This window comes from Aptenodytes forsteri, unplaced genomic scaffold, assembly GCF_000699145.1.
Source record: "Aptenodytes forsteri isolate BGI_AS27 unplaced genomic scaffold, ASM69914v1 Scaffold208, whole genome shotgun sequence".
Lineage (NCBI taxonomy): Eukaryota > Metazoa > Chordata > Aves > Sphenisciformes > Spheniscidae > Aptenodytes > Aptenodytes forsteri.
In genome coordinates, this window is record NW_008794963.1 from 634,378 (window position 1) to 644,340 (window position 9,963).

General features: G+C 36.2%; 1 protein-coding gene across 1 annotated transcript in view; it reads left to right on the top strand.

Annotated features, from left to right (window-relative positions):
• Window positions 1–8,870, top strand: part of OTUD6B (OTU domain containing 6B) — a 13,223-nt gene extending 4,353 nt beyond the window's left edge. The window contains exons 3-8 of the mRNA XM_009275456.2: window positions 1,756–1,979; window positions 3,925–4,020; window positions 5,400–5,712; window positions 7,290–7,351; window positions 8,029–8,135; window positions 8,679–8,870. Coding sequence (XP_009273731.2) covers window positions 1,756–1,979; window positions 3,925–4,020; window positions 5,400–5,712; window positions 7,290–7,351; window positions 8,029–8,135; window positions 8,679–8,763 — 887 coding nt within the window. The 3' untranslated portion in view covers window positions 8,764–8,870. The remainder of the gene's footprint in view (window positions 1–1,755; window positions 1,980–3,924; window positions 4,021–5,399; window positions 5,713–7,289; window positions 7,352–8,028; window positions 8,136–8,678) is intronic.
• Window positions 8,871–9,963: the final 1,093 nt, after the last annotated feature.

The following is a 9,963-nucleotide window of genomic DNA, read 5'->3' on the forward strand; positions in this document are numbered from 1 at the left end:
GCCCACTAAACCCTGTCCCTAAGCGCCTCATCTACACGTCTTTTAAATACTTCCAGGGATGGGGACTCAACCACTTCCCTGGGAAGCCTGTTCAAATGTTTAACCACTCTTTCAGTACAGAAATTTTTCCTCATGTCCAATCTAAACTTCCCCTGGTGCAACTTGAGGCCATTTCCTCTCGTCCTATCGCTAGTTACTTGGGAGAAGAGACCGACACCCACCTCGCTACAACCTCCTTTCAGGTAGTTGTAGAGAGCGATGAGGTCTCCCCTCAGCCTCCTTTTCTCCAGGCTAAAGGAGAAAGGGGGTATGTAACTGCAGTCCTTCACTACCTAAAGGTGGGAGGGGTATGCAGAACACAGAGCCCCAGCCTCCCCAGTTAGGAGAGGCAGGTGACCTATAGACACACATTTTCCCACTTGAAAAATACATTCCTGAAAGGTGCAATGATTAACAGTTTGACAGATAGCAAAGCATTTTGTTCATAAGAATTAACATAAGGTGCATCTCAGTCTCTGAAAATCCAGCATCTCCTCCAGTTGATGATCCTTGCCTCCACCACCCCCTATATACTCTCCGTGTGTATTTGTGTTTGCCTGTTAAGTCCCGGATTTCCTTCTCCCCCATTATGTTAATTTTTATGAACAAAACTGCTTTTCTGTCTGTCAAACTCTGCTGATTCATCTGTGAGGCTGAATGCTTAACATAAATCTTTCAGCATGAGCATTCTTGCTGCCTCCTTTGAAAACTCATTATCATCACCATCATCTTCAGCTCAATTGTGTCAGTCAAGGGTGAAGGACAGGAAAATGTACAGATGATGAATAGCAAGCAGGGTGTTAATGAATTGGTGCTGTAACTCTAAAACAGTGAATACAGAATTGACAAGGGCCAGCAGGGTGTGTTCATATAAGAGCACAGGCTGCGGAAGCTGTGTTTGTTCAGCCTGGAGAAGAAGAGAAGACTATGGGGGATCTGGTTGTAGTTTCCACTGCGTAATGGATGGAGCCAGACTTTCAAAGTAAAGCATAGAGAACGGTCTAGAGACAATGACTGAAAGTGGTAACAAGAACATTCCTCATGGGAGGAAAAAGGGAAAATATTTTCATAACAAGAATGGTTAAACATTGGAAAAAACTGTTCAGAAAGGTTGTGGAATGTTCATCCCTGGAGACTTTGCACAGTCATCTGAATAAATTCCAGATCAATCTGAATTAACATAACCTGATGTAGCTTTGAATTCAGCCCTGCTTTGAGCAGGAGGTTGGACTAGGTGACCTCCGGACATCCTTTCTAACCAAACTATTCTGTGATTTGAGAAGTGGAGCCTTGACTTACAGCCTAAAAATACTTACGGAACTTAAGCAAATGTGAGGTTTTTTTTTCTTCTTGAATACCCATTTTGCTTTTAGAAACTTTATTTTAAGGACAGATAAACTCTGTTTTTACTTTTAATCTGCTACTTGTGTGATTAAAACTTTACACATCCTTCCTGTGACAGCATTTGAGATCTCAATGCCCAAATAATCTTTTTGAAGGCAGCAGGCTGAGGTCTGCTGTGTTGATGAAGTTCATAAGTATTTATAATAGTAACCTGGCACAAGTTTTTCTCTTCTTTAGATGTAACGTTTGCATCCTTTAAGAAAAATATAGCTGCTTTAAAATGTGATGATCATAATGGGCAGTCTCATAGCTAAGCTGTTAAAACATACCGATACATTGATACTTGTAAATTTTTTTCTGTATGACTTGCAGTTCTCTTTTCTACAATGACTGTGGAGTATCTATATTTAGAGGTAATGTTTTATTACACTTCTCCAACAGCAAAAATTCAAGGCATGAAAAATGCTGTTCCCAAGAATGATAAAAAGAGACGAAAACAGCTGGCTGACGAAGTTGCCAAACTAGAGGCAGAACTTGAACAGAAGCACAAGGAGGAATTAAAGCAGCTGAAGGAAGTTTCACCTGAGCAGAATAAGGTAGGTGCCTTAACTTTAGCTGCGGTTGTACAGATACAATTTGTGTTAGGGCTTCTTTAACTTTTAAAAATTATAATGAAGTAACACTTCAAAGTATTTCTCCTTTTCCTCGCAGTATTGCTAACTCTTTCATCTTTGGAAAGATTCAGCTGTTATGGTGGGTGAACATTGCAGTTAAATGCTAAAGGGGCATTTAACTGTGGGGTTTTATTGTTGTTGAGCAGCATTTGGTTTTGCTCTTAGGGCTACGTTAGTAGCTCAGTCGTCTTGAAGAATTTTTTTTTAAGTTCCTGTTATATTGTCACTCTAATTATCTTATGTAGACTACTAGAGTATTGTTGGCCTTCAATAGGCATTTGACTGATGCAGTGTCTTTTGTCTTGCAATTCTGTCAACAATGTAACTGACCTTTTTGTAAGAAGACACTTTCTGTGATGATGAGAATTGTCGTCTTAAATGCTACTGTGCTGCCATGTTGGCAACATAGCTACATACTTAAATGCTTCCAGTTTGCTGTTTGATGGCAAACGACTTAATTTTTAACCGAGGCTTAGCATTATTCAAATTTAGCTGCAGGAAATATGACCACCTGAGTAAACTAGGTACTATTAAATACTTGTGTGACATAGAAAAATTCACCTATGCTTTAGCACTTAATAAGTAGAGCGTTGCAAACTTCTGTCGTAGTGAAATCCATAGACTTAATTCTGTATATCCAGTACTGAAAAGAACTCTATTTGTGTCACATGCCTGAATTTAAGGACCATTTGTGCAAGTATGCCTGTTCATATACTTTCTCCTACCTAAATGGAAATAGAGCTTATGGCTAAATTGGTGCAATAGTGATCTGTGAATGATGCTAATGCTCCATGCTTATACATCTCCTTAAGTGTTTCCATAACAGTGTGTGTCTTTTGGCTGTTTAAATCTTTTAAAGAAACAAATGAAAACCTGTCTGCCTGATGCTTTCTGGACTAGGTGTTTTCTGATTAGTGACCTAACAAAGAGTTAAGCAGAATGTACTTTTGTTTGAAAATGAGAGTGAAAACATTCCTGAGTGACTTTTAGGGAAATAGACTTGATTAAGAAGCATCTGCTGAGAATCCTTGTGGAAAAAAGTTTTCAGTTGCAAGAGTTATGACCCTATCACAATCTTTTGTAGTAGTTTTTAGTCAGATGCTTAAGCAGATGATTAATGCATAAACATTAAACATAATGCTTCTATTTACCTGTATCTTAGATTAGTTTCAAGAGTTTGTTTTATTTTGCTAAATGAGCTGTCAAAACTTTACGACGGAGGACCTTTCAAGCTAAAATCCTTGCCCTGGACATAGCTTTGCCTGAGAGGATTTTGTTTTGAGATGTATGGTTTCTTTCACTTCTCAGCTTTTTTATTCAGATTGAAACATGTCCAGGCTTCCAAGGGTGACATCTAGTTCATACTGTTATGGGGTTAGCTTTGCCATTTTTCTTGAGAAGTGTCAACTCCCTGCCTCTTCCAACTGCTTTTTCTTTATGCTTTGGTATGGAAGGTGGAGCATTCTCCTGCTTTAATTGTCGCAGAACTTGATAATGGCCGTTTCGGTACTTCAGTCGGCTGGTATGGTGAGGAAAACTTTCCCTTTCAGCCAGTAAGCAGTGTTCACACTTCAGTGTGGAAGCTTGCAAGAGAACATACAGATTAAATTTGAGATGCGCAGTTCATAACTGTCTCTTTGTTGAGACTACAGAAAAAGTAATAAAATGCATGACAGTGGTTTGGGCTGTGAAATGGTTTACTTTTGCCTTTGACGGGTTCTGTGCTATACCCAGATCTCTGTGGTTAAACTTCATAAATATAACCTGGAAATTACCTAGGAACAGAACTTAAAACTGTTTCAGGAAATGCACATCTCAATTATCATTTATACTAATAAGAACATTTACCATTTTTTTTTCTTTTTAGACAGATTCTATAGCTGATGGGGTCGCAAATTTAGAGCTTGAAGGAGTAGAGCAACAGAGTCAGCATCCTCGAATATCAAAAGCACAGAAGAGGCGGGTATGACTTAACATTTAAAAATTTTACAAATATTTGATTGAAGTTATATTCTCTTAAACTTAACCGTAATAACCAAAGTTAAACAATTTTGCAGGGGACTTTACCTGGCTAATTCAGTATTGATGCTGTACCTACTGGGTGCCTTGAAAATCTGTAAAGCTGCTACCTAGAGATATGTAAGCATTTTATAAATAGTTGTACTTTTTTTACCCTCAGCCATGAGCTGGGAATCAGAATAGGTCAGGAGATGGGAGCCAGAAAAAACGAATTATGTAAAGCAAATGATTTTAAAAGAATTTCACTAAAAACATTAATGAAGAAATAAAGTAATTGAATTAAAATAATGTAAAATACTACGTGGAAAATATGCAAGTAGTAGAACTTAAACATTTAACAAAAGAACATTAATACTGAAATTCCCGTAAATTTTTGAGTTGTTAAGAAACACTACCTGGTGTCCAGGCCGTTGGGGTTAAATCTTGTTAAGCTTCAGATGTTACATTGCAATGGATTAACATTCTCATTGTACCTGCATGAATGTTGGTTCAGGGCTGGAGGAGCACTCCTTTATTGCAGAGTCCATCCCCTGTTACACGATCACTACTGCAGAGCTGCCTTGTAACAAACATGATAAAAGGATGTTCTTAATTCATCGCACCATGTCTAGGCAAACTAGAAACTGTAGGCTAGTTTTCCTATATGGTAGTTGCCTAAACCAGTCTGGTCTTGATTTGTGGTGAATTTTAAGTGGGAAAGGGAAAAGACCATTCTCTGTACTGCTTCCTTTTTTATTTGCTCGTTTACTTTGACTCTTATTCCCTTGTTAACTCAAGCGTAAACTTAAAAATTAGTTTTACAGAATGCTTTGTATGTTTTGTATTATTACATCCCCTCTAGTATTCTCTGTATGCATTCTTATCCGTCCTTCAGGTTAGGAGCAGTCTTTTATGATGTATAGTACCTAGCCTGAGGGAGTTTCAGTTTCGTGACATGAGCTCCGTTATGCAATCATATGCATAAGTGGTAGATCTCACACTTACTATGAAAGAGCAATATTTTCTGTTGTTTAATTAGAATTCTCATACTTGAGTTGTTTGCCAGTGTGGTGAAATAGGTGATCCTGAAGAAATGACTACTATTACTAGGCTTTGTACGGGTGTTGTAAAGTGTTATTTTGCATGTTGATATAATTAAGACTTCTCCTGTGACATAATTTCGGGTATGGTGTCAGAGGCAGTTAGGATAAATTGGTCACATTTCACAGATATGAATGTACTTAGAAAACATGTAGAGTTAGAAGCAAGCACTAAGCCAAGAACTGTACAGGTATCTTCTAAATTTTAACAATTGATGTAATTTTTATGTGTTTTTAATCTAAGGAAAAAAAAGCTGCCTTGGAGAAAGAAAGAGAAGAAAGGATAGCTGAAGCTGAGATAGAAAATTTAACAGGTGCTAGACATCTTGAAAGTCAGAAACTTGCCTCCCTGTTGGCAGCAAGGCACTTAGAGATTAAACAGATCCCTTCAGATGGCCATTGCATGTACAGAGCTATTGAAGATCAGCTCAAGGACCGCCAAAATTCCTGGACTGTTGCAGCTCTGAGGAACCAAACAGCAAAGTATATGCAAAGTCACTTTGATGACTTCCTGCCATTTCTTACAAACCCTAGTACTGGAAACATGTATAGCAGAGGTAAGACTTGGGGCATAAGAGATTTTAAAAACTGTTATAATTATTTCTGATAATTCTTGATCTCAGTTACAGCTGGTTGGGACTAATCCATTATGGTGTTTGTTACTTTGTTGGTTTGGCTGTGTTCTGTGGAACACAGGATTATGGTCTGCTATGAAACTTGGTACACTTGAATCTTTGTAATTTATCTTTTTTTTTTAAAGTAATCTAGCAAACATTATTCCCCATTTAAAAAAAAAAAATCAGAACTTGCTGGTTACTAGCTGGTAGTCGTGTTCTGGGACATGATTTAAGTTGCATTATAAACAGCTTGTCTACCAGGTTAGGGATGACTTTTTGTCAACTTTTATATCGGTGTTTTCAATTTACGTAGGAAAGCTGTTAAAAATGAGTGTGAAATTCAAGCAAATCTCTTTTATAAGAGTTTGCATAGGTGTTTTTTCTTATTCTACCCTTTATTTTCACTGTTTATGTTAGGCCTTTTGGAGCCCTTTCTTATAAACAGACTAACTAAAAAATATAAAGGCATTTAGTGTGGGGCAATGGTGTAGGCTGAGGAAATGCAGTTAGATGGAATTTACGTACTTCTTATTTGAGCAATACGTGGTTTATTCATTTCTTACTGTGTGTCTGGAACACTTTATACATATTTTTAACTTACTGCTACGTTCATTTAATAGTTATTGCCGTGGATTTCATTTGGTGACTGGGGGCTGTTGTGAAGAAGGAGGCGTCTTTCCCATGTTGACAGAGATAATTGTCACAGGATAAATGTGCCCCAAGAGAAGACTGAATAAAGTTCTGCAGAGCAGCAGGGACTTGTGGTTTTCTTATGTCTCGAAGTCTGTTATAAGGGGAATGTATGAAAAACAATTCTGAGCAGTCTTCAGAAAATCCGTTCTTTCTTTATCAGAATCTATTCATAGGGTTCAGAAGCCTGAATCATTATAATTTATAAATTTGAAAGCTTGATTTCTGTAGAACATGATCTGCAAAAGGTTTATGTAGCTATTAACAAAGGAACTATTGGGAATAAATACTTCAGAGGTTAAAACCAAAGCAGCTAATTTGGAAATTAAAAAAAAACCAACAAACAACAGTTGAAATACATATAGTTACAAGACTTTTTAAAAACATACCTGACACCTAGCCAACATAAGAAATAAGCATACTACTTGCTATCACATTCTTTTCTAGAGTCTCAAAACAACACCCTCTGAAACTTAACAGGAAGAAAACTGTATGCCATTTCATGCTTGTTGTTAACAGTTCCCTGAATAAAAAGTTTAAAATATAAACCTGTACTCCTTTTTATTCCCATACTTGTTTTTATTCCTGTCTTCAGTCTTAATTTTTCTTTCTAAAACAGTAATGGGGTTTTATTTAGCCTCTTTATTTAGCCTCTGGTGGTCGTCTTTTCCTTTCCTTCTCTTCAGTGAACATACATATTTTCCTGTATAATGTGTTTGGACTTTTCAGGTTCTAGTTCTTCATTGTACAATGAGTATTTTTCCTCAGTTGCTTCCTCTCAAATAAGAGAAGTACTAAAAGTTGTCTTTTCTTTTCTTTCCTCACAGAGGAATTTGAAAAATACTGTGATGATATAGAGAATACAGCTGCATGGGGTGGTCAGCTAGAAGTAAGTATTGTATTGATAATTTTTATTTGTGAAATTCTGAAGTGGGTGAATGTACCTTCAAAAAAGGGCTTCTTAAGAAATAATACCTGAAGGCATAAGGGAACATAGTCATAAATAATTTATCAAGAACTTTCTCCTGTGGTTATAAATTGTTTTCCCAAATTAGTAGCTTTTCTGATGGTGCGCTGCTGTTCTGGTGTATCTGACAACATGCAAGTTAACAAATTCAGTAGTTCTGAATCATTAGAAAGACTGACAGTATGAGTGGGGGAAGACTTTCTAAGAAGAAAGCATTTTATTATGCAGACTTAGAAAGCTGACTAGAGCAGAGTGATGTTAGATTTTTGTAATGTAAACCAGAACTTGAGCTTGAAAAAATACATATTTATTTTAGTTTGTGTCTTATTTATTGTTTTATGAAAGAGGAGTTGCCAAATTACTGAAGCTAGCCCAATGTTACCTGTGTTGTATCATCAAAACAATGATTAATTTAAGAAAACCTGTTTTGAATTAAAGTTTAAAAAGTTAAAATAATTTTGCTTATTTTAAAGTTTATTTTCTAACTATTTGAAATGTTATGCCCGAACTCATGTCTGCTAAAACTAAATGCCATGTCTTCCTCTGTCCTCCCTACATTTGATTTAATCCTATTATTGAATTGTTTTTATGCCTTAAAGCTAAGGGCTTTGTCGCACATTTTGCAAACACCTATTGAAGTAGTGCAAATGAATTCCCCTCCCATTATTGTTGGTGAAGAATATTCAGGCAAACCAATAATACTTGTGTAAGTATGTAATTTTATCCCTTCTTAAAATTAGTGCACTTATTTGTAGAGCAGAGGGCTCAGCTTTGATTCTCACCTGCTCTTTTATTTTCTGTTACATATGTGATATTGAAATGCTGCTTGAATAATGATCTTGCAGGTCAGAAATTATGTTTGTGATTGACACATTTAGTTTAAAGATATTGTAATTAAGAGTTCTTAAAATGCTGACAATCAGTCTGAAGTGTGATTCAGTCACTGCTTTATAGAATGCTACAAGGTCATTTTACCTGTTAGATAATTAGAAAATAATAGTGAAATTGATAGAAGATTCAGTAGGAAACTTTTTTTTTTGTCAAAGCTTATGTCAGTCTGTGCCTGGAAGTCACCAGAGTTAAAAACTGTCTTTATTGATAATCTCCTATTTAATGACCTTATATATTTTCTGTGCTAAAACTTGAATTTATTTAAGCTATCTTTCAGTGCTGTAATGTTTGGCATGATGTATACTTTTAGTTAAACTGAACACTAATTCTGTAACATGTTGGTTTTTTTTTTTTTTAGGTATATGAGACATGCATATGGATTAGGAGAACATTATAATTCTGTAAAACTTCTAACAGACGCTGCTACTGAAAATGGGAGCTAGCATACAAAAGTCATAAATCCACATGGATAACAGTTGCATCTTGATGTGTTGGGCTCCAGACAATTCCCAGACAGACTGGAAAGTAAAACTACATGGAATGGATTAAAAATGATAAAGATATGAGACATGCATATGGATTAGGAGAACATTATAATTCTGTAAAACTTCTAACAGACGCTGCTACTGAAAATGGGAGCTAGCATACAAAAGTCATAAATCCACATGGATAACAGTTGCATCTTGATGTGTTGGGCTCCAGACAATTCCCAGACAGACTGGAAAGTAAAACTACATGGAATGGATTAAAAATGATAAAAAGACCTACAAGGTTTGACTATAAATCAGAAGTAGCTCTCGATTTAAAACCAAACCAAAACCACACAACAGTATTTTGAACTTGTTGGTATTAATCATGTTTAGAAGACCTTCTCTAAAATGGTGGCTGTGTAGATGAGAAATTATTTTTTTTTTTAATAGACCTTCATCCCATGCTGCCGTGAAAATACCGAGTAGTAAATGTTTTGGTTAATCTGCATTTCTGCTGAAGAGTGAAGGTTACGTGAAGGTTCCTGTTACGTTATTTCTGGCAGATTTTGATGATCATGGAAGAGCTAAGGCAGTAAAAATAATTTATTTTATTTTGATTGATGGAATATCCTCTACAGTGTTTCTTTAGTTCTATCAGGATCTAGCTTTAACACTGTAGTAGAGATCCCCTTCTTTATTTGGGCAGAGAGAAGAGCTGGAGGCAAATCCAGTAGTAGAATATCTTGCTTGGCTGAAGGAATTGAACAATCTTTAAAATAAAAAGACTTAGTAATCTAAGACTTTTACCAAGGTTTGAGGACTTCACTTTTTTTTGCAGTTGACAATAGGAACTGAACACTTGATGCTGCTCGTAGTACTGAATCTGTAGGAAGAGCATTGTTGTTTATGACTATACATCATGACATTGTTGCAAGTTAACTGTGCTGTTCATCCTTCATAGTCTTTCATCTGTGCATTTCGATCATACAGAAATCTTACAAACAAAAAGCTCCTCAATGTCCTCACTTCAGGTAGTGAAACTCATCTGAACTCATCATTTATGGATCTGCTGATCTAAGCACTTCATGATCTAAAGTGAGATGTTTCATAATGCTTAAAACAGCTGGTTGCATACAGGTGTAAAAATAACCACCTTGGGTTTTGTCAGTAACT